Below are 23,649 nucleotides of genomic sequence, written 5' to 3'. Positions count from 1 at the left end.
GTTCTCTTCTAACTTCTTCTATACCTTGGAGAGTGAAGCAAACATTACTATACAGTTGCATACTTTTAGGGATTTAGACAAGTATTTCAGTTCTGTTCCGATTTTGACTTTTAAAACTGTTTGATGAAGAAGGTTCAAAATCCCGATTACACTTCTGTGAAGTTAGGGGAGATGGTGGCAACAGATTGTTGCATCACGAATGCACGTTATATAAGACACGGAACATTTCTGTCTGGTAAGACACATGAACTTAAAATCTGTCAAAAGTCCAAATATTCCGATGGATCGTACAATTGAAGTCCTTCGTCGAGAACGTTTCATGCAACTGTGTGGACTTGTGCCTTCAGCCAACTTGCGGTGGCCTTCACTGTTCATATGGATTTACTCAACTGATTCACTTGGATATTGCGGACTCCTTACTATGGACTGATCAAAGCTTCTCTTCCTTTATATCGATACAGAGCTCGGTCTGCTTTTCATCTGACATCACGTAACCATCACTGCCAAAAACTTGGGTCTAGTCATCAAAGTCATTCTTACATAATCATAAGCTTTGGCAGAAACTTTTTTCCTTTCTTTAATATCCACCAATATCGATGGGTTGCACTTTCATCTAGATTGGTTCAACCTTAAAAAAATACTCCAGCGTTAAATGATGGAGAATAGACATCTTTTTTGCGCTCTAGACTTTGATGAATAGACTTGGGCAAATTTCTTCTTTTTTTTTTTTTGTAACTCTGTAAATCAGCAGGCGTCAGCACTGAGCTACCATGTTTTGTATCCTAAAAGCAAATGTTTATGTAATTGTCTGTAGTCCAAAGCAATTTTCCATAAATGTCTTAATAAATGTATGCACCTGTATAGTGACTTTTGCTTCACTGCGTAATTGAGCACATACGTTTCAAAACACATAGTGTTCAAAGACCAGGTCGCCTATCTCAGGCGAGCCGCCTGCTTTTTTTTATTATTATTATTTCTCTTCTTTCTTTACTCTCAATAATCATCTTATTCTATATTCATGTCCATCATTATCTGCCATTGATCACGCTGCTCTTCTTCCCTAGGATCCAACCAATGGGTATTACAACGTCCGGGCTCATGATGACAGGCCGAATTCCCGAACTGTGTTGTATCCAGATTACCGTAATCCTGGACCAGCACGTTTTGATGCTCGCCCTTCATCCCGTCTCTCTCACTCCAGTGGTTATGCCCAACTGAACACTTATAGTCGGGCTGCTACTTCAGATTATAGTACGGACCCAACGCCCACAGTAACGCCGGCAACGACAGATACCACAAGTCAACTTTCTTACGATAACTATGAAAAATTTGGGACACATGGCTTTTCGGCAAATTCAGGTTACCCAACATACCGGCTTGGTTACACGCAGCCAACCACAACAGGAATGGATCGGGGACCTTACGATACTTTTGACCCAGTCGGGAAGTTCACAGGCGCCACTCGGTTTTCATACACTTCTCAACATTCTGACTATGGACAAAGGTTTCAACAAAGGATGCAGACACATGTCTGAGGATTGGAAATAAAATGGTGGGCATCAAAAGGGGAAATAACAGAGAGGATGCTGCTATTCAGTTAATTCTTGTCTGATGTAACATCTAAAGGCAAGAAAGGACTCCAAGAGGAGAAGCATCCTCTTACCGTGTCTTCTGATACTCAGGGACCTTCATGTCTTGATCTCAGAAGTCCCCAAGAAAACAGTCAATGTTGCCTGACCAGCAAAGTTGTGAAGCTTTGACATGGAGAAAGATGCCAAACAGAAGGCTGGCCTTTTAGCACCTGATCATTCCTTAAATACCACTGATTTTTGCCATCTGGAGTATGGCTCATGATATGACTTTAGGAGTCAACTTGGTACCGAAGAAATTATTTCTGTTCCTTTCCTTGGGGCTCATGTCTGCTTTTTATTACTCTCCTCATTTGCACACTGAAAATCTGGTCTTACCAGAGCTTTTTTGGTAGTTATACATTCCAGCTGTTGGAAGACGGGGCAGGATGACTTTACAATCTTGGCACACGGGCAGCTACTATGGATAGCGGAGAATGAATGAATCGGACAATCAAAGAAAAATAATTGTGAATTTTCATCTGCTAATCTTTATAGGTTATTTTATAAATTCCACTCATGGAGGATTCTTATCCATGTTCTTCTTCGGTCCCACATATTCTAGAATTCACACTGAGCGCCAAGCCATAATTCGATTTGTTGACTTTCCAAGCACTTCTCAACACAAGCATTACTCCATCCATCTGCACGTTTTCTACAACATTCCGGTTTAGACTTATTCAGTCCTTCCAACCCTCGCTTATATTCTGTTGTTTTCATTTGCCACTGGGCTGTGATCTTTTCGAGCAGAGCTGTAACACCAAGCTTCAGTAGGCAATAAGGATTTGCCAGTGTTGCATTTGTGAAACTCCAGCATTGCTCTTTGGCTGAGAAACAAAACAAAAAAAAATCACTCAGGGATGAATGGTCCAATAACTTGGTGACATAGGTGGTTGCAATGTTAAGTCTCATGTGGACTTGTATGTCCAAGCGGTACAATCAAGAATATTGCACGGTCAATATGAAGACCACACACATAAGATTAAGATATTGAAGACAAATGAGCAGATCCAAGTCATTTGGGTCTAAACATTGAGTTGAGTACCCATTTCAAATCAAAAATGGTTTCTTGGATGCTTTATTGGAGGATACAGGAGCCATGCGGTTTTATGCTGCCACCTTGAGCAGGGGTGTCAAACTGCATTCCTCGAGGGCCTCAAACCATGCGTGTTTTCAAGATTTCCTTCTCATTGCACAAGGTGCTGGAATCATTCTGTGCAGGTGATTAAATAATCACCTGTGCAATACAAGGAAATCCTGAAAACATGACCTGTTTGCAGCCCTTGAGGAATGCAGTTTGACACCCCTGACCTTGAGGGTGATACTTAGAATACATCTTAGAGAAAAGCTGACTCCTCCCCAGGATCCTACTCCTGGCCAGTAGACACACGACCTACAGTTTAGCTTGGTGTAATATTCTACTGAGCCGATACTTAGTCTTCTACACACATTTTTGCGGAGCTCTTAACTTTGCGTTGATTGATGCATATCTTAGCAGAAGGGTACAAGTGGCAGTTGCTTGGGTAGCAACATGGGGGTTTACTACTCTTCCATGTGCAGTACTAGGATTAGTTTTCCCACCACAGGGGCTGGTTTTGGATGTCCCATGGTTCCGGTGTCCCCCTCACCATAAAATCTTTCGCAGTCTCCATTGGAGGACACAATGCCCTCCCTTGTTTGGAGTGGGCTTGGTTTTACTCCTCCTATTGCTTACTCCCTAACTCCATAGCTGGGTGTCAGCTGTCCAGGTGTAGACTGTTGGGGAGGAGGCTGCTTTTTGGCTAAGATGTTTTCTTAGCGTCAGACTTGAGTTAGTAGCATATAACTCGATGGTCCCTCAATGAAAGTTATCAGAAATATATTTTACGGTGAGTACCATAAATCTTCATTTAAGGGACCATATATTTACATTTACATTGAAAAGCAAGCAAACAACTCAATTTCTCCTCATAGTTTGAATCCTATCAGAGACAAGTACACCGTTGTAGAACCAACATTCGTCTTTACATGTTACTGCTTGGTCTAAAATGTAAAGGTAAAGCAATACTTTCCAAGGAAATACAAGAAATCCTTATTTTTTATGCTGTATGTTCCTCATGGTGAAATATTTTCCCAGTAAAAACAGCATAAAAGGATTAATCCCCAATTTTGTAAACAGATAGTCAGATAGAGCTTGTAAATACAAAGACTTTTGCAATTTACTCCATATTAAAGTTTGCAGCCGTTCTTGAGATTTTAGCACTTTTCTTTTGTTTACAGTTTGTTGCCTAGGAGACCTACCACCACTGTTTTACAGCTTGTAAACACTGCTATGAAGCTGACCAGGATTAGGAGGTAACTGAACGCTCTAGTGATGCCGGCCAGCTTCACAACAATGCTTACAAGCTCAATAGAAATGTGCTTGTAATCACTGTGCATGTTAGCAGTAGTCGGTCTCTAAGGCAACAAGGTGTAAACAAAAGTGCTACTATCTCAAGAACAAATGAAAATTTTAATAAGCAATAAATTGCAAAAGCGCTCGTCTTTACAAGCACTATCTGATATTACCCTTTTATGAAAATGATGATAACCCTTTAATTTTTTTCTCAAAATGAAATGGTACAATCTCTTATCACATACCATCATGATTCCCCTTATTTCCATCCTACATAATATACCCCATTAAAAAGGGCAACACTTTTTTTCTCCTTATTGAGTCTTTTTTACCCAAAAGTCATCTTTTTCATTATTTCTCGGCAGGTTGGCAATATAGTTAGGACACAAAGTACAGATGTGAATATGGTTCTGTTCCAAAAAGTTGTCTTAAAAGTACTAAGCTGGTAAATTCGGGCATTCATCCTGGTATTGCTTTTATTTTTTTTCGTTCTATGCCTTAACACATAATAGTTAAGGGATATAATTTTTAAAAAATGATGTAGAAAAAAAAACACCTGTATTTGCCATGACGCATGGTACTTTATATTTAATCAGAAGAAGAAAAATAACAAGTTCTGTCTTCCCTTTATATATATATATATATATATATATATATATATATATATATATATATATATGTACACTCACCGGCCGCTTTATTAGGTACACCATGCTAGTAACGGGTTGGACCCCCTTTTGCCTTCAGAACTGCCTCAATTCTTCGTGGCATAGATTCAACAAGGTGCTGGAAGCATTCCTCAGAGATTTTGGTCCATATTGACATGATGGCATCACACAGTTGCCGCAGATTTGTCGGCTGCACATGCCAAAGATGCTCCATACAAGGCAGGATGGATCCATGCTTTCATGTTGTTTACGCCAAATTCTGACCCTACCATCCGAATGTCGCAGCAGAAATCGAGACTCATCAGACCAAGCAACGTTTTTCCAATCTTCTACTGTCCAATTTCGATGAGCTTGTACAAATTGTAGCCTCAGTTTCCTGTTCTTAGCTGAAAGGAGTGGTACCCGGTGTGGTCTTCTGCTGCTGTAGCCCATCTGCCTCAAAGTTCGACGCACTGTGCGTTCAGAGATGCTCTTAGGCCTACCTTGGTTGTAACGGGTGGCGATTTGAGTCACTGTTGCCTTTCTATCAGCTCGAACCAGTCTGCCCATTCTCCTCTGACCTCTGGCATCAACAAGGCATTTCCGCCCACAGAACTGCCGCTCACTGGATTTTTTTTCTTTTTCGGACCATTCTCTGTAAACCCTAGAGATGGTTGTGCGTGAAAATCCCAGTAGATCAGCAGTTTCTGAAATACTCAGACCAGCCCTTCTGGCACCAACAACCATGCCACGTTCAAAGGCACTCAAATCACCTTTCTTCCCCATACTGATGCTCGGTTTGAACTGCAGGAGATTGTCTTGACCATGTCTACATGCCTAAATGCACTGAGTTGCCGCCATGTGATTGGCTGATTAGAAATTAAGTGTTAACAAGAAGTTGGACAGGTGTACCTAATAAAGTGGCCGGTGAGTGTATATATATATATATATATATATATATATATATATATATATATATATATATATATATATATATATATATATATAACACAAGTCAAGTAATTCTGGAATTTGCCAAAAAAATGAATGAAACAAAAACAAAATTATCTTTCTAAAAAAAATATTGATAGACAACACTTGCATTTGGCAAAGAGTTAAAGGGGATTATCGCTGACGTCTACAAAACAGATGGTTGAAGTAATTTCTGGTATATAGATGATCTTTTTTTGTATTATTTCAAAAATGCCCAATTTTTATGGTACAGTTGTGTAAACAATGCTGCTTTAGTCTTTACAAAACCCCCTGTACATTACTTTTAGAACATAAACAATTATCTTTTCGTTATTTTTTTTTTCCAAAGCAAATCAAGATACTCTATTTAACTGATGCAAATTCCTAGCCAATTTCCACCATTCAAGATTTTACCAAAATTTTTCATTTCTATTTAAGTTTATTAATCCCCCAACATTTATTCTTGGAAATGGTTAAGTAAATATGTAACGATTTCTTATCAATCTGTACATACATTTTTTATTTTATTATTATTTTTTTTTACAATTTCAACCAAATGTATCTTTTGTACGGAATCTGTTCTTTTTGCAAACAGATCCTCGTAGGCAATCATTTTTGTACAGTACGTGTGTAAATATACATATATATTTTTTATATATCTTGTAAAACGTGAGAAGCATACACGAGTGACATTATCAGTATTATATTTTATTATTATTATTTTTCTTTTTTTTTATCCACACACCTGTTGACGTTTCTTGAGATTTTTTGGGGTCAAGAAGATTTTTTTTTTTTGTTTGCTGTACTGAGACTCGTTCTCTCCATGAACGCCAACTTAATTCAATGTAAAAGAATGCAATCTCAATTTTCTATACTGTGTCACTGGTGGTTCTGATATTTTATCACTTGCATCTTGAACATTTTTTCTGGATATTTAAAGGGAAAGCCACAACTAATGAGTAGAATTTCCATACAGTAGAACTCCTCCAAACTGACAACCATTTATTTGTTAATTTTTGACAGTCTGACGCACAATCGAATATTAGACAAATATTTTGTTTTCATTGGTGCTGCAAGCCCTACTGGATGATCTTCCTCTTTATTTTTTATTCTACACCTTTTTGTTTCTGAAATAAAGGAATTTATTTTTCTGTACATCTATTAATATTCCAATGATTTACATTGTATTGTTATTGCAGTTTCCAAAGGGAGAAAAAAGAAAAATGTATTAAAGGAAAACCAGTCACACTTTCCCTCCCCCTATGGTAATCACATATGTAACACTCTGATGCTCTGTTTAATAATAAAAGATTGCTATAAGCAATGGTTTTTTATCTTCTCTAAAGCTCTCCCATGGTTAATTTTTTTTTGCAGGGGAAACACTGTGGTTGGCTAAGGGATCACACTTTATTAAAAAATTCCCTACCACTAAATTACTAAGCACATGGGAAAAAATGGTGGTTTGCTCTTTAAGGATACACAGTTGCTGCAAACTGATTTGCACAGCCCAGTCCATTGGCCACTTCAGTGATCTCTGGCTGCGAGCTCTGCTTTTGATTTGCCAGCCTGGCACGATGTTACATATGTGTCATGCCACAAGAATGGCCAAACAATCAAAGGAAGATCTGCAGATGCTGTCCGGTAAGAGGTGGCTCTTTCACTTCAGGCCAATGGTATGGTCGATGTCCTGGGTCATGTGCCAAATCTTGGCACACTGAATAGAGCATGCGCTAGATGTAGGCTCAGCTAGGAGTGAATCCAAAGAAGAGCAGTGGATGCTGTCTGATAAAATTCAGTTCTATCGCTCCCGACCGGCGGACTTAGACCACTGAATCGTTGATGGACTGGGTTATGTGCCAACTTGAAGAACAATGAATGGCGCATGCGATACAGACTCAAGTTGTGAAGAACAATGAATGGCGCATGCGATACAGTCTCAGGTTGTGAAGAACAATGACTTGCGCATGCGATACAGTCTCAGGTTGTGAAGAACAATGAATGGCGCATGCAATACAGTCTCAGGTTGTGAAGAACAATGACTTGCGCATGCGATACAGTCTCAGGTTGTGAAGAACAGTGAATGGCGCATGCGATACAGTCTCAGGTTGTGAAGAACAACGAATGGCGCATGCGATACAGTCTCAGGTTGTGAAGAACAATGAATGGCGCATGCGATACAGTCTCAGGTTGTGAAGAACAATGAATGGCGCATGCGATACAGACTCAGGTTGTGAAAAACAATGAATGGCGCATGCGATACAGTTTCAGGTTGTGAAGAACAATGAATGGTGCATGCGATACAGTTTTGTCATGGTTCCCAATGGCAAGGGAACGTAAAAAACACATAAGTAACGAACGAGCTCTCGGGTGATGGAAACTCGAGTTGACCGTGAGCTAAATCTACCACACAACTAACAGTAGCCAGGGAGCATACCTACGGCTTCCTATATGCCACGCGCCAGCCGGAGGACTAACTACGCCTGGTAGAGGAAGAAACAGACCTGGCTTACCTCTAGGGAAATACCCCAAAAGATGATAGCAGCCCCCCACATGTAATAACGGTGAATTAAGAGGAAAATACATACACAGTATGAAAGTAGATTTAGCAAAGAGAGGTCCACTTACTAGATAGCAGAAGGATACAAAAGAGGACTTCACGGTCAACTGAAAACCCTTTCAAAAGCCATCCTGAAATTACTTTAAGACTCCTGTGTCAACTCATGACACAGGAGTGGCAATTTCAGCCCGCAAGAGCTTCCAGCTACAGAGAATTACAAAAACTGCAAACTGGACAAAAGGTACAAAACAAAAGGACAAAGTCCACTTAGCTGATCAGCAGACTAGTAGCAGGAACATGCAACCGAAGGCTCTGGTTACAATGGTGACCGGCAAGGAAATGACTGGAGAGCAAGGCTAAATAGGAAACTCCCAAACACTGATGGAAGCAGGTGAACAGAAGAAGCAAAGTGCAAACAAGTCACCAGTACCACCAGCAACCACCAGGGGAGCCCAAAAAGCGGATACACAACAGTACCCTCCCCTTAAGGAGGGGGCACCGAACCCTCACAAGAACCGCCAGGGCGATCTGGATGAGCCCTATGAAAGGCACGAACCAAATCCGAGGCATGAACATCAGAGGCAGTTACCCAAGAATTATCTTCCTGACCATAGCCTTTCCATTTAACCAGATATTGAAGTCTCCATCTGGAAATACGGGAGTCCAAGATCTTCTCCACGACGTACTCCAATTCACCCTCCACCAGCACAGGAGCAGGAGGTTCAGTAGAAGGAACCACTGGTACCTCATATCTCCGCAACAACGACCGATGGAACACATTATGGATAGTGAAAGATGCCGGGAGGTCCAAACGAAAGGAAACAGGGTTAAGAATCTCCAAAATCCTATAAGGACCGATGAACCGAGGCTTAAATTTGGGAGAAGAAACCCTCATAGGGACAAAACGGGAAGACAACCACACCAAGTCCCCAACGCGAAGGTGGGGACCAACACGACGACGACGGTTAGCAAACTGCTGAGTCCTCTCCTGGGACAATTCCAAATTATCCACCACTTGTCCCCAAATCCGATGCAACCGATCCACCACCGCATCCACTCCAGGACAATCCGAAGATTCAACCTGACCAGATGAAAAACGCGGATGAAACCCTGAATTGCAAAAGAAAGGAGAAACCAAAGTGGCAGAACTAGCCCGATTATTAAGAGCAAACTCCGCCAACGGCAGAAAGGCAACCCAATCATCCTGATCCGCAGACACAAAACACCTCAAATAAGTCTCCAAAGTTTGATTAGTTCGCTCCGTCTGGCCATTGGTCTGAGGATGGAATGCAGACGAAATGGACACCATAGGAGTGTCCCCATGAGCCCCCCGACATCCCCAGCTTAACACAGACATAGCCTTCCAGTCAAGGACTGGGTTATGAGACTGTAACCATGGTAATCCAAGCACCAAAACATCATGTAAATTGTACAACACAAGGAAGCGAATCACCTCCTGATGGTCTGGAGTCATACGCATAGTCACTTGCGTCCAGAACTGTGGTTTATTACAAGCCAAAGGTGTAGAATCAATACCCTTCAGAGGTATAGGGACTTCCAGAGGCTCTAAATCAAACCCACAGCGCCTGGCAAAGGACCAGTCCATAAGACTCAGAGCGGCGCCCGAGTCCACATAGGCATCCACGGTAATAACTGATAATGAACAAATCAAGGTTACAGACAAAATAAATTTGGACTGTAAAGTGCCAATTGAAATGGACTTGTCAACCTTCCTAGTACACTTAGAGCATGCCGATATAACATGAGCAGAATCACCACAATAGAAGCATAACCCATTTTTACGCCTATAATTCTGCCGCTCGCTTCTGGACATAACTCTGTCACATTGCATTTTCTCTGGCGTCTCTTCAGAAGATACCGCCAAATGGTGCACGGGTTTGCGCTCCCGCAAACGCCGATCAATCTGAATTGCCATTGTCATGGACTCATTCAGACCTGTAGGCGCAGGGAACCCGACCATAACATCTTTAACGGCATCAGAAAGGCCCTCTCTGAAATTTGCCGCTAAGGCGCACTCATTCCACTGAGTAAGCACAGACCACCTACGAAATTTTTGGCAGTATATCTCCGCTTCATCTTGCCCTTGAGATAGGGCTATCAAAGCTTTTTCAGCTTGAATCTCCAAATTAGGTTCCTCATAAAGCAACCCTAAAGCCAGGAAAAACACATCCACATTGAGCAACGCAGGATCCCCTGGTGCCAATGAAAATGCCCAATTTTGAGGGTCACCTCGCAGCAAAGAGATTACAATCTTAACCTGCTGGACAGGATCTCCTGAGGAGTGAGGTCTGAGAGAAAGGAATAATTTACAATTATATTTGAAATTCAAAAACCGAGATCTATCTCCGGAAAACACCTCTGGTGTAGGGATTTTAGGTTCAGAAATAGGAGCATGTATAACAAAATCTTGTAAATTTTGAACCTTCGTAGCAAGATTATTTAAACCTGCAGCCAAACTCTGGACATCCATGTTAAACAGCTAAGGTCAGAGCCATTCAAGGGTTAAGAGGAGGTAAGAAGCAGCTAGACAGCAATTAAGGGCTAGGCAGCAAAACTCTGAGGGAAAGAAAAAAAAAAAAATTTCCCTTCAACACTTCTTTTTCTCCTGCTTCAGCCCAAACAATTAACACTTTGTAGGCCGGTCATCCTGTCATGGTTCCCAATGGCAAGGGAACGTAAAAAACACATAAGTAACGAACGAGCTCTCGGGTGATGGAAACTCGAGTTGACCGTGAGCTAAATCTACCACACAACTAACAGTAGCCAGGGAGCATACCTACGGCTTCCTATATGCCACGCGCCAGCCGGAGGACTAACTACGCCTGGTAGAGGAAGAAACAGACCTGGCTTACCTCTAGGGAAATACCCCAAAAGATGATAGCAGCCCCCCACATGTAATAACGGTGAATTAAGAGGAAAAGACATACACAGTATGAAAGTAGATTTAGCAAAGAGAGGTCCACTTACTAGATAGCAGAAGGATACAAAAGAGGACTTCACGGTCAACTGAAAACCCTTTCAAAAGCCATCCTGAAATTACTTTAAGACTCCTGTGTCAACTCATGACACAGGAGTGGCAATTTCAGCCCGCAAGAGCTTCCAGCTACAGAGAATTACAAAAACTGCAAACTGGACAAAAGGTACAAAACAAAAGGACAAAGTCCACTTAGCTGATCAGCAGACTAGTAGCAGGAACATGCAACCGAAGGCTCTGGTTACAATGGTGACCGGCAAGGAAATGACTGGAGAGCAAGGCTAAATAGGAAACTCCCAAACACTGATGGAAGCAGGTGAACAGAAGAAGCAAAGTGCAAACAAGTCACCAGTACCACCAGCAACCACCAGGGGAGCCCAAAAAGCGGATACACAACACAGTTTTAGGTTGTAGTGGATCGAAAGAAGAGCCACAGATACTGTCCAGTAGGGCATGGTTCTCTTGCTTCCGACCATTGGGTTGACCAATGTACTGGGTCATGCGCCAACTCTAGGTACAATGAATGGCTCATGCGCTAGATAAAGGCTCAGCTAGTGGTAAATCAGAAGCAGGCCCACAGATGCTGTCCTTCGTAATAGGCGGTTCTCTCACTCGTAACCAGCGGACTCAGACCACTGGCATGACCATTAGACTGGGCCGTGTGATAATTCTAGGTGCAATGAATGATGCATGTGCTAGATATCGGTCAGCTAGAGTTGAATCAAAATAAGAAAAGCGGATACTGCTGGTAAGAGGCGGATATCTTACTTCCAACCAGCGGACACAAACCACTGGCATGGCTTATAGACTGAGACTTGTTCAAATTCTAGGTAGAATGAATGGTTCATGCACTAGTTATAGGCTCAGCTGGTGGTGAATCAAAAGGAGAGCAGCGGGTGCTGTTGGGTAAGAGGTGGTTCTCTCGCTTCTGACCAGTAGACATAGACCATTGGCATCGTTGATGGATTGGGTTGTTCCCCAACACTAGGTACATAGAATGGAAGGTGCTAGGTATGAGCACAGCTAGTGGTGAATCAAAAGAAGAGCCGCAGATGCTGTGCGGTAAGAGGCATATATCTCTCAAGTGGACACAGACCACTAGCATGGCCGATGGACTGGGTCATGCGCCAACTCTAGGTACAATGAATGGCGTATGCACTAAATATAGTCTGAGCAAGTGATGGAAAGAAGAACCGTGGATGCTGTCCAGTATTATGGGGTTCTCTCGCTCACGACCATTGGCATGGCCGATGGACTGAGTCGTGTGTCAACTCTTGGTACAATGAATGGAGTATGCACTAGATCAGGGGTGGGCAATTAATTTTGCCATGGGGCCGCATGAGAAATTTGGATGGTTTTAGAGGGCCGGACTAATATAATTACGGCGTACAGTCACTGCCCCTTATAGTGCTGCACAATCGTTATGGCCCCATACAGATGCTCCGTACAGTCACTGCCCCTTATAGTGCTGCACAATCGTTATGGCCCCATACAGATGCTCCGTACAGTCACTGCCCCTTATAGTGCTGCACAATCGTTATGGCCCCATACAGATGCTCCGTACAATCACTGCCCCTTATAGTGCTGCACAATCGTTATGGCCCCATACAGATGCTCCGTACAATCACTGCCCCATTATAGTGCTGCACAATCGTTATGGCCCCATAAGATGCTCCGTACAGTCACTGCCCCATTATAGTGCTGCACAATCGTTATGGCCCCATACAGATGCTCCGTACAGTCACTGCCCCTTATAGTGCTGCACAATCGTTATGGCCCCATAAGATGCTCCGTACAGTCACTGCCCCTTATAGTGCTGCACAAAAGTTATGGCCCCATAAGATGCTCCGTACAGTCACTGCCCCTTATAGTGCTGCACAAAAGTTATGGCCCCATAAGATGCTCCGTACAGTCACTTGCCCCTTATGCTTTTGCTGCGATAAAAAAAAAAAAATCACATACTCATCTCTCTTCGCTCAGGACCCCCGGCACTTTCAATATTTACCTGCTCCTCGTGCGGCTCCGTCTTCAAAACTGACGTTCAGCAGAGGGCGCGCACTGACTACGTCACTGCGCCCTCTGACCTGAGCGTCACTGCCAGAGGACGCTGATGACGGAGCCACACCCGGAACGAGGAGCGGTAAATATCGTGCAGCGCTGCGCAGCGCTGTATACTCACCTACTGCTGGCGCTGTGCAGTCCCTGCTTCTTCCAGCGCTGCATCTTCTTCCTGTATTGAGCGGTCACAGTTACAATCTCGGCTTATACTCGAGTATATATGGTAGTGCTGCACTGTCGGCTGCGCCCGGGGCCCCCTGGATATGCCACTGCTGAGACCACCGCTGATCCTCACCCGAAGGAGACCACCAGCCAGCAACTTTCTTCACCACAGCACATCCCACGCGGCGCTGGAGTGACGTACGCACGTGACATCCAGGGCCGATGCGGAGCTCAGCCTCTTGTGACCGGTGGCATAATGCTGCCTCCGGTCACAAGAATGATTGACACAGCCGGGAGCCAATGGCTCCTGATGCTGTGTCAATGACATCCTGACCCTGGAGGACTCTGGAGGAACTGTATGCGCTGCAATGCACAGCGTGTGGATGAGCTCGGGGCCTTCACTCCAGCCGCCAGTGGTCCTCCTCATAAGCATCTGGCGGCTGGCCGAGCGGTGCCGGGGGTGGCTGTCAGAAATGACAGCTGGCGGGCCGTTAAAAATCATCAGGCGGGCCGCATGCAGCCCGCGGGCCGCATCTTGCCCAGGTCTGCACTAGATGGTGATGGTAAAAGCCTGGCGTCATATCAGTCTGAGTTTATGGGTGTGATAAGAGGAAGACCACTGTCAATCCTTGACCCCCTATCTCACTGCCAAATTATATTTCACAAATATAGCCAATGCACCTTTACCTGGCTCTCTCCTGATTGGAAAATTAAAAAGTTAAACATTTTGGAAGAAGGGGAGGGAAGGGAGTGTAAAAACAAAAAAAAAGTCAGAAAGGGATTTTTGACATTACCCCAAAAGTGATTTTGAGATCAAGAAACTCAAATATCCAGGAAAGCGAAAGTTGAGTAGATCTTAAAGATCCTGTGATGGACTTATATCATGGAGTAGCACCAAGCCCGGCCTCCCAAGACTGAATTCATCAGCCATTTCAGGTCATCCTCGTCTACTCTATGTCCCCCAGAGGCGACTCCGTGACGTTGAGGAATCATCTCCAGAAAATGGTAATGATGCCGGCATCTACCAGAATCATTCTATAGCTTATTACATTCCCTCTAATGTGTACTTAGTGCAGAATTCTAATTACAAAGCGGAGGAACCGGCCCCCGGGAAATGGCTCGGCATGAAATGGTCAGCATTTCTCCAGATAACCATTAATGCAGCGCCGGCTGTCAGCAGGAGCGCTCATATTTGTACATTTCGAGATGATTTCTGCAACACTAATTTAGCTCTGGTACCTCGCACGCCAGGGCTAATATTGCCCTCAAATTTGGCTTTGTTGCTTTCATGTCTGGAAGCTGCATACCGTTATTTAAAGGGCAGTCATGTAAAAAAAAAAATCTAAATTTGTAACTGGCGCGCACATTTTTCATGGCCTGCAACAGATTTTTTGATAGTTACTGTAGGAACCATGAGGTCAATCTAGAGTTGAGTAAAAAGACTGGCAGTACTCTAGTCCATTAAGTACGTCAGAACCTACATCATGCCAGGCCTATAAATCAGAAGAGGGGCTTGGGATGACGGTAGGTTTGAGGAGGTTTGCAGAGCTCTGGCCTGGTGGCCACCTTGTCTCTCATTGCCAGCAGTGGAAGCTCCGATAATCTGGTCTAATCCCCTACTATTGTGACTTTGCTCAGAAAACGCCTGCACATCGGAGAACGTGCCAGATTACACCATCAGGATGCTCACAAAAAGGCAAATTTTAGCCAGAAATCGAAACCACTTAAAAATCAAAAGCTTTCCAGATCCTTGAGATGTCCTTCTTTTCAAGGTGTCACCAATTATGGTCTTTTATACATCTAGTGGAAAAGCCCCTTTACCCTGTGGCTACAGTGTAACGGGGGAGCTGTTATACTGCAAGCTATGGTAAGAATTCACTACTGTCAGTGGTGATCAGCGGTACTGCAAGTGAGAAATGTTCCAGGGAATAGTTATAACATTTAAAGGGAACTTATCACCAGGTTTTCCCGATATAAACTAAAGCCACCACCTTTAAGGAGACTTTAGGACATTGTATTATGGGAGTTTCCTCGTATGTGACAGCGCTATCCTGTGATTAAACAGTATGCTACACTGTTACACCTTTCCTAATATGAGACAGTGCCACCTAGTAGCAGAACAGATAACTACATTGTTATACCTTTCTTAGCATCCGGCAGTCATCCCCATCTGGTGGCAGAATGGTATACTACACTGTTATACCTTCCTAGTATGAGTCAGACAGCGTCATCTAGGGGCAGAATAAAATACTGCACTGTTATACCTTTCCTATTATGTGACAACGCTGTCTAAGGAGACACATTACTCTTTAAAGGGAACCTGTCACCCCGTTTTTTGAAGATGAGCTAAAAATAGCGTTAAATAGGGGTAGAGCTGGGCGTTACATTAGTGTCTTTGTGTGCCTTTATTACCCACCTATGCTGCCGAAATACCTTTGTAAAGTCGCCGTTTTCTGCTGTCACTCACGCTGGTCTGGTCCTATGGGCGTGGTGACAGCGCTGTTTCTCCCCCAGAATCCTGCTCATCATTACGTTGGTGGCGTAGTGGTGTGCGCATGTCCAACAGAGAATATCCACTGCCCAGGAGATGAAAAACAGCGCGATCTGCGCTATTCAGCCGTTTACCGGTGGGTGCGGCCATCTTTCCTGTGGCCGCGCGTGCGCAGATGGAGCGCTCTGCTGCCCGGGGCTTCAGGAAAATGGCCGCCGCGATCTCCATCTGCGCACACGCGGAATCCCGCGGCCATTTTCCTGAAGCCCCGGGCAGCACAACGCTCCATCTGCGCACGCGCGGCCACAGGAAAGATGGCCGCGCCCACCGCTAAACGGCTGAATAGCGCAGATCGCGCTTTTTTTCATCTCCTGGGCAGTGGATATTCTCTGTTGGACATGCGCACACCACTACGCCACCAACGGAATGATGAGCAGGATTCTGGGGGAGAAACAGCGCTGTCACCACGCCCATAGGACCAGACCAGCGTGAGTGACAGCAGAAAACAGCGACTTTACAAAGGTATTTCGGCAGCATATGTGGGTAATAAAGGCTCACAAAGACACTAATGTAACGCCCAGCTCTACCCCTATTTAACGCTATTTTTAGCTCATCTTCAAAAAACGGGGTGACAGGTTCCCTTTAAGAAGAAGAAGAAGACAGCATGTGCATATGTGATTGGAAAAGTCCTTGGGCTAGAAAGTTAAGTTGAGAGAAGTGAAAACCACTGTCCTGTTGTTGAAGCTGCATACACAGTGAATATTAGCGGCATACAAGGCCAGACACTACTACTTCTCTCACCGTTCACTGCAGCTGAGACACTGAACTGCTAGGGCAGGTGCTGGAAGTCAGTGCCGATAGAGAAACAAGAAACAGTTGGAATGCTAGATGCAGCTTTGGTGGTGACTGGAGTTTAAAGGATTTACCCACATCTTCACACACAGCTATTGTTGGATAGTGTTGGTAAATTCAAACAGTCTCGCAATTTACTGCTTATAAAAATTTTCAGCCATTCTTGAGATATTTACACTTTTCATTTGTTTACAACTTTTTGCCTTGGAGACCGACCACCGCTGCTAGACAGCAGAATATCCACAATTCTTACAAGCTCTTTGTAAGTTAATCATGGGTTTTGCTAACAGATGGGCTACTTTATCATTATAGACACTGGTCAAGAAAGATAAAGTAAATCCACACCCATACAGGTTCCCATACATCATCAGTCATCTCTTCCGACCCCCTAAATACATGAATGCTCAGCTTGATCGAGAATGCCCTTTTAAAAGGGTGAGTGTTGTGAATTCTGCTCTTGGGCTCCCTCCGGTGGTTGTAAGTGGTAGCGCTGCTGTCTCTGAATCACAGCATTTATCAGGTGTTTTCACCTTTTGCAATTTGGACAGGGCTATTTAGTCTTGCTTCACCCTTTAGTCAGTGCCAGTTGTCCATTGTTCCTGGAGGATACACATCCCTGCCTGGTTCCTTCTGCTTTGCAGTTCTTTTCATCAAAGATAAGTTCTGGCCTTGATTTGCTGTCCACATGTTGTGGTCTTATTGCTCAGTTCCTTTCTATGTTTTGTCTTGTCCAGCTTGGTCTGTATTAGGATTTTTTTAGCCAAGCTGGTATCTCTGGGGATGCAGATATACCCTCCATATCTTTAGTTAGCTGTGGAGTTTTTGTATTGTCTGTGGTGGATATTTTCTAGTTTTTAATACTGACCGCATAGTACTCTGTCCTGTCCTTTCTATTTAGCTAGAAGTGGCCTCCTTTGCTAAATTCTCATTTCAGTCTGTGTATGTTTTTTCCCTCTCCTCTCACAGTCAATATTTCTGGGGGGCTGCCTGTTCTTTGGGGATTTTCTCTTAGGCAAGATAGTTTTCTCTTTTCTATCTCTAGGGGTAATTAGTCCTCCGGCTGTGTCGAGATGTCTAGGGAGCGCTAGGTACATTCCACGGCTACTTCTAGTTGCGGTGTTAGGTTCAGGGTCTGCAGTCAGTATAGGTACCACCTTCTCCAGAGTACGTCCCATGCTGCTCTTAGGCCACCAGATCATAACAGGTGAGTGCAATTAGATGCTAGAAATATCATTTCATCTGCAAAAACTAAAATTGAAGTCCACGTGCCCGATCATTCTGTACTCCATCATTATCTGTCAGGGTAGAATACGGCGCGCAGACATCTGTACGGTTTACAAAAATGATAATTTAGAATTGTCCATAATCAACATAAAAAGCTTCTTTGCCACTTCTTCAAATTCACTTTGTAAGCATGGTACCTAAAGGCCTTTTCTCATCACCCGTTAAGAATAGCAAACAATTGATTTGCTGAGGAAGTCGTGGCCCCTCTGAACATTTTATTGCTGTCTTTCATGTAATGCACATGATCCCCCCCCCATTAAACTACATATTGAGGGGGAAGGGAAATGGCTTGTCACATAATGTTGCCTCTCCTGGAGCTCTCAGAGTCCTGGAAAAGAGTCCGGGAGGTGTGGCTTACGTCTGGGATAGTACAGTATATAATGGTAATATTATATTGGCTCATGTCGGATATTCCTGGAATATACAAGATCTTGTTGGGTGCTCTGAGGGTAAGACCGGTCCTTTGGGAGGTTTCCGGTATATCACAGGTCTTGTAAAGTGTTTTCATTATACAGAAGGTTTTGTGGGATGTTCTGAGCCTAAGACAGATCTTGTGAAATCTTGCCGGTATATGACAGGTCTTGTGGGGTGTTCCCGGTATATGGTAGGTCTTGTGGGGTGTTCCCGGTATACGGCAGGTCTTGTGGGGTGCTCCCTGTATATGGCAGGTCTTGTGGGATATTCCCTGTATACTGCAGGTCTTGTTGGGTGTTCCTGGTACACTGCGGGTCTTGTGAAGTGTTCCTGGTATACAGCAGGTCTTATGGGGTGTTCTTGGTACACGGCAGGTCTTGTGGGGTGTTTCCGGTGTTTGGCGGGTTTTGTGGGGTGTTCCCTGTATACGGCGGGTCTTGTGGGGTTTTCCTGGTATACGGCAGGTCTTGGAGTTTTTTTTCCTGGTATATGGCAGGTCTTGTGGGGTGTTCTCGGTATAAGGCAGGTGTTGGGGGGTGTTCCTGGTATTCGGCAGGTCTTGTGGGGTGTTCCTGTACACGGCAAGTCTTGTGGGGTGTTACCGGTACACAGCAAGTCTTGTGGGGTGTTCCCGGTTCATGGCAGGTCTTGTGGGGTGTTCCTGGCACACGGCAGGTATTGTCGGGTGTGCCCTGTATACGGCAGGTCTTGTGAGGTGTTCCCGGTATACGGCAGGTCTTGTGTGGTGTGCCCGGTATACGGCAGGTCTTGTGGTGTGTTCCCGGTATATGGTAGATCTTGTGGGGTGTTCCCGGTATACAGCGGGTCTTGTAGGGTGTTTCCGGTATATGGCAGGTCTTGTAGGGTGTTCCTGGTATGCGGCAGGTCTTTTGGGGGTGTTCCCGGTATACGGCAGGTCTTGGGGGGTGTTCCTGGTATACAGTAGGTCTTGTGTGGTCATTCCAGTCTATTGCAATTCTAATTAGATGTTCCCAGTTTATAGCAGCTCTTGTAGGGGATTCCTGGTGTAGGACAGGTCCTGTGGTGTTTACCTGGTACTCAGCATGTCTTGTGGGCTGGTTCAGGTATATAACAAGTATATATACACTCACTACCATTCCAAAGTTTAGGGTTACTTAGAAATTTCCTTAATTTTGAAAGAAAAGCACAGTTTTTTTTTCCAATGAAGTTAACATTAAATGATTCAGAAATACATTCTATACATTGTTAATGTGGTAAATGACTATTCTAGCTGCAAACGTCTGGTTTGTAATGCAATATCTTCATAGGTGTATAGAGGCCCATTTCCAACAACCATCACTCCAGTGTTTTTATGGTACTTTGTGTTTGCTAACTGTGTAAGAAGGCTAATGGATGGTTAGAATACCCTTGAAAACCCTTGTGCAAGTATGTTAGCACAGCTGAAAACAGTTTGGCTGATTAGAGAACCTATAAACCTGACCTTCCTTTGAGCTAGTTGAGAATCTGCATTACATTTGTTGGTTCCATGAAACTCTCAAAATGGCAAGAAAAAAAGAACTTTCATGTGATACTCGACAGTCTATTTTTGTTCTTAGAAATTAAGGCTATTCTATGCGAGACTGAGCAACAAGACAACTACATTAGAGTATGTAGTTTGAGAAATCGACGCCTCACAGGTGCTCAACTGGCAGGTTCATTAAATAGTACACGCAAAACGCCAGTGTCAACGTCTACAGTGAAGAGGCGACTCCGGGATGCTGGCCTTCAGGGCACAGTGGTAAAGAAAAAGCCACATCTGAAACTGGCTAATAAAAGGAAAAGATTAATATGGGCAAAAGAACACAGACATTGGACAGAGGAAGATTGGAAAAAAGTGTTATGGACAGACGAATACAAGTTTGAGGTGTTTGGATCACAGAGAAGAACATTTGTGAGACACAGAACAACTGAAAAGATGCTGTAATAGTGCCTGACGCCATCTGTCAAGCATGGTGGAGGTAATGTGATGGTCTGGGGTTGCTTTGGTGATGGTAAAGTGGGAGATTTGTACAAGGTAAAAAGGATTTTGAATAAGGAAGGCTATCACTCCATTTTGCAACGCCATGCCATACCCTGTAGACAGCGCTTGATCGGAGCCAATTTCATCCTACAACAGGACAATGACCCAAAGCACACCTCCAAATTATGCAAGAACTATTTAGGGAAGGAGCAGGTAGCTGGTATTCTATCTGTAATGGAGTGGCCAGCGCAGTCACCAGATCTCAACCCCATTGAGCTGTTGTGGGAGCAGCTTGACCATATGGTGCGCAAAAAGTGCCCATCGAGCCAAACCAACTTGTGGGAGGGGCTTCTGGAAGCATGGGGTGAAATTTCTCCAGATTACCTCAGCAAATTACAGTAACTGCTAGAATGCCAAAGGTCTGCAATGCTGGAATTGTTGAAAAGGGAGCATTCTTTGACAAAAGCAAAGTTTGAAGGAGAAAACCTTGTCAATGTCTGGACTAGATTTTCAATTCATTTGGCAACTCATTTGATTAATAAATGTATGAGTTATCATGGAAAGCACAAAATTGTCTGGGTGACCCTAAACTTTGGAACCGTAGTGTATATAACAAGTGTTCTTGGGATTTCCCATAAAACAGTCGGTAGCAATTACTGAAAATGCTTCAACAAAAGTAAAACTGAATTGGGGGTGTAAGGGATCTCACAGGGGAAGGGGGGTGTCGACTTCGCTCACCTCGGGCCCAGCAGGGGTCAGCTCTCTGGCACACCCACTTGCCTCAGGTCAGTCAGGGAACAGCACCGAGGGCAAATAGTCACCAGAAAGGCTTCCCTTATAGGTACGAGTTAGTGAGGCACTCCCAGGGAGGGGGAATATATATCACCAGTCCAGCCTGGGCATATATATCTAAACCTCCCAGACGTCACTGCCAGAGTTCCTCACTAAACAGTACGGTATTCTGCCACAAGTTCCTCATTTAAAATAAGCCCCGTCCGACAGCAGGCTTGTATCGGGTCAGGAACCAACCCTGGGGTAGCGTATAATATGACCAACGGAGCGTGCAGTTGTGGGGATTCATGGATCAAGATAAAAAAGCAGCCCAAGATTAATTTTATATTTAATCGCCGGAGAGGCGCACTAGAAAATACAGCTATACATACAAGAGCAAATATATACAGTCAGGAGTGTAGTATAAAGATAGGGTATAGATAGGTTACAATTACCGTGTTATAGAGCATGTGACCACAGGGAGGCGCTGATGGATCACAGGTCCAAATCTTAGTTACAGGCTTTCCAGGCTGCGTCAGCAAATGTAACCTCCGGCCATCAGAAAACGCAGTCCAAAATAAGGGGCTGCCTTATATCTCCTAGGCTGCTACCTCACACATCTGCTCCCACCCCTGGGTGATGCAGCCTCTCTTCTCCCATGTCTGAGAATATGATTTTCTGCCTAGAACTGTGGCTGGTCCATATCTTTGCGCCCGAAGCTCTGAATGGGTTGGTTGTACCGCCACTGGTTTCTGCTGGATTTTATCTGCGCATAGAGACTAAATATGACTACGGTATGTAATTATTGCTAGCTATGCTTTATAACTCCATGATCCAGAGTGCTACAGGTGGCTAACTAATATGGGTGCGTGGGGAAAGGAACGCCAATTCGTAATATGTGCTTGGTTCATCTTAGAGATATTGCATTCTGTTATTATAAGTCATTTTCCATATTCAATACCTCATAGCCTTGCTGTGCCATGTGCTTGGTCACACAAAGAGGTTCAGGTTGCTATAGCTGCAGAAGAGTTTGCACCCTTGTGTTAACAGCTTCAAAAGAGCTTCTCCTAGCTCGTTTAATTAAAAGAAAACAGGGAGCCTGTGGAATCCCAATGGTGAGGGCACATTTCAGGAGGGGAAGATGTCCTGAATAGTGTTGAGCATTCCAATACCGCAAGTATCGGGTATCGGCCGATACTTGCGGGTATCGGAATTCCGATACCGAGATCCGATACTTTTGTGGTATCGGGTATCGGTATCGAAACAACATTAATGTGTAAAATTAAGAATTAAAATAAAAAATATTGCTATACTCACCTCTCCGACGCAGCCTGGACCTCACCGAGGGAACCGGCAGCGTTCTTTGCTTAAAATGCGCGCTTTTACTTCATTCTGTGACGTCACGGCTTGTGATTGGTCGCGTGCCGCCCATGTGACCGCGACGCGACCAATCACAGCAAGCCGTGACGTAATTTCAGGTCCTGATGCCTATTTCTGCATTGAGGACCTGAAATTACGTCACGGCTTGCTGTGATTGGTCGCGTCGCGGTCACATGGGCAGCACGCAACCAATCACAAGCCGTGACGTAATTTTAAAAATGCGCGCGTCTCCTGCCTCCCGTGACGTCACGGCTTGTGATTGGTCGCGTCGCCCATGTGACCGCGACGCGACCAATCACAAGCCGGAACGTAATTTTAAATTCCTGAATGCCTAGAATTAGGCATTGAGGACCTGAAAATTACGTCACGGCTTGCTGTGATTGGTCGCGTCGTGGCCACATGGGCGGCACGCGACCAATCACAAGCCGTGACGTCACGGAAGGAAGTAAACGCGCGCATTTTAAGCAAAGAACGCTGCCGGTTCCCTCGGTGAGGTGCAGGCTGCGTCGGAGAGGTGAGTATAGCAATATTTTTTATTTTAATTCTTTATTTTACACATTAATATGGATCCCAGGGCCTGAAGGAGAGTTTCCTCTCCTTCAGACCCTGGGAACCATCAGGGATACCGTCCGATACTTGAGTACCATTGACTTGTATTGGTATCGGGTATCGGTATCGGATTGGATCCGATACTTTGCCGGTATCGGCCGATACTTTCCGATACCGATACTTTCAATTATCGGACGGTATCGCTCAACACTAGTCCTGAACTTAGAATCCAAAATGGATTCTCCCTTGTCCCTCACAAGGGGCAGGGTCGGGGGCGCCTATGGCTCACTGATGCACATAGGAAATGAAGGTTTGTCCATCGGGTCTGGTCCTATGAGAGAGTGACTGTAGTACAATGCCTGAAAAGGCTACTGCTGCGTGTGATGACAAGTGTCAGTACAGCAGGCAGCTCGTTGTGTAGCCGTAGATCACTTAAAGTATCCATCTTGACCCAATTGACAATGCATTAATGTCATTTTTTTTTTTTGCTCCTGGCGTCATTACTTTTCCTGCAGCATGAAGGCAAAGACAGTA

At 44.2% G+C, this 23,649-nt stretch overlaps 1 protein-coding gene and 1 long non-coding RNA gene across 2 annotated transcripts in view; one reads left to right on the top strand and one right to left on the bottom strand.

The window, feature by feature from the left end:
- The window catches only part of KIRREL1 (kirre like nephrin family adhesion molecule 1), a 292,167-nt gene extending 289,707 nt beyond the window's left edge, over nt 1–2,460 (top strand). Inside the window, exon 15 of the mRNA XM_077258547.1 lies at nt 1,065–2,460. Within this exon, the coding sequence (XP_077114662.1) occupies nt 1,065–1,535 (471 nt within the window). The 3' untranslated portion in view covers nt 1,536–2,460. The remainder of the gene's footprint in view (nt 1–1,064) is intronic.
- Nucleotides 2,089–21,742, bottom strand: LOC143769737 (uncharacterized). The gene is made up of 2 exons (XR_013214469.1): nt 21,642–21,742; nt 2,089–2,455 (listed from the first exon to the last, which is right to left on the bottom strand). It is a non-coding gene; the product is annotated as an uncharacterized LOC143769737 (long non-coding RNA).
- Between the last annotated feature and the right edge of the window lie 1,907 nt (nt 21,743–23,649).

Source organism: Ranitomeya variabilis, chromosome 1 (assembly GCF_051348905.1).
Source record: "Ranitomeya variabilis isolate aRanVar5 chromosome 1, aRanVar5.hap1, whole genome shotgun sequence".
Taxonomy (NCBI): domain Eukaryota; kingdom Metazoa; phylum Chordata; class Amphibia; order Anura; family Dendrobatidae; genus Ranitomeya; species Ranitomeya variabilis.
The sequence above is the reverse complement of the archived record's forward strand: the minus strand, read 5'-3'. Positions and strand labels throughout refer to the sequence as shown.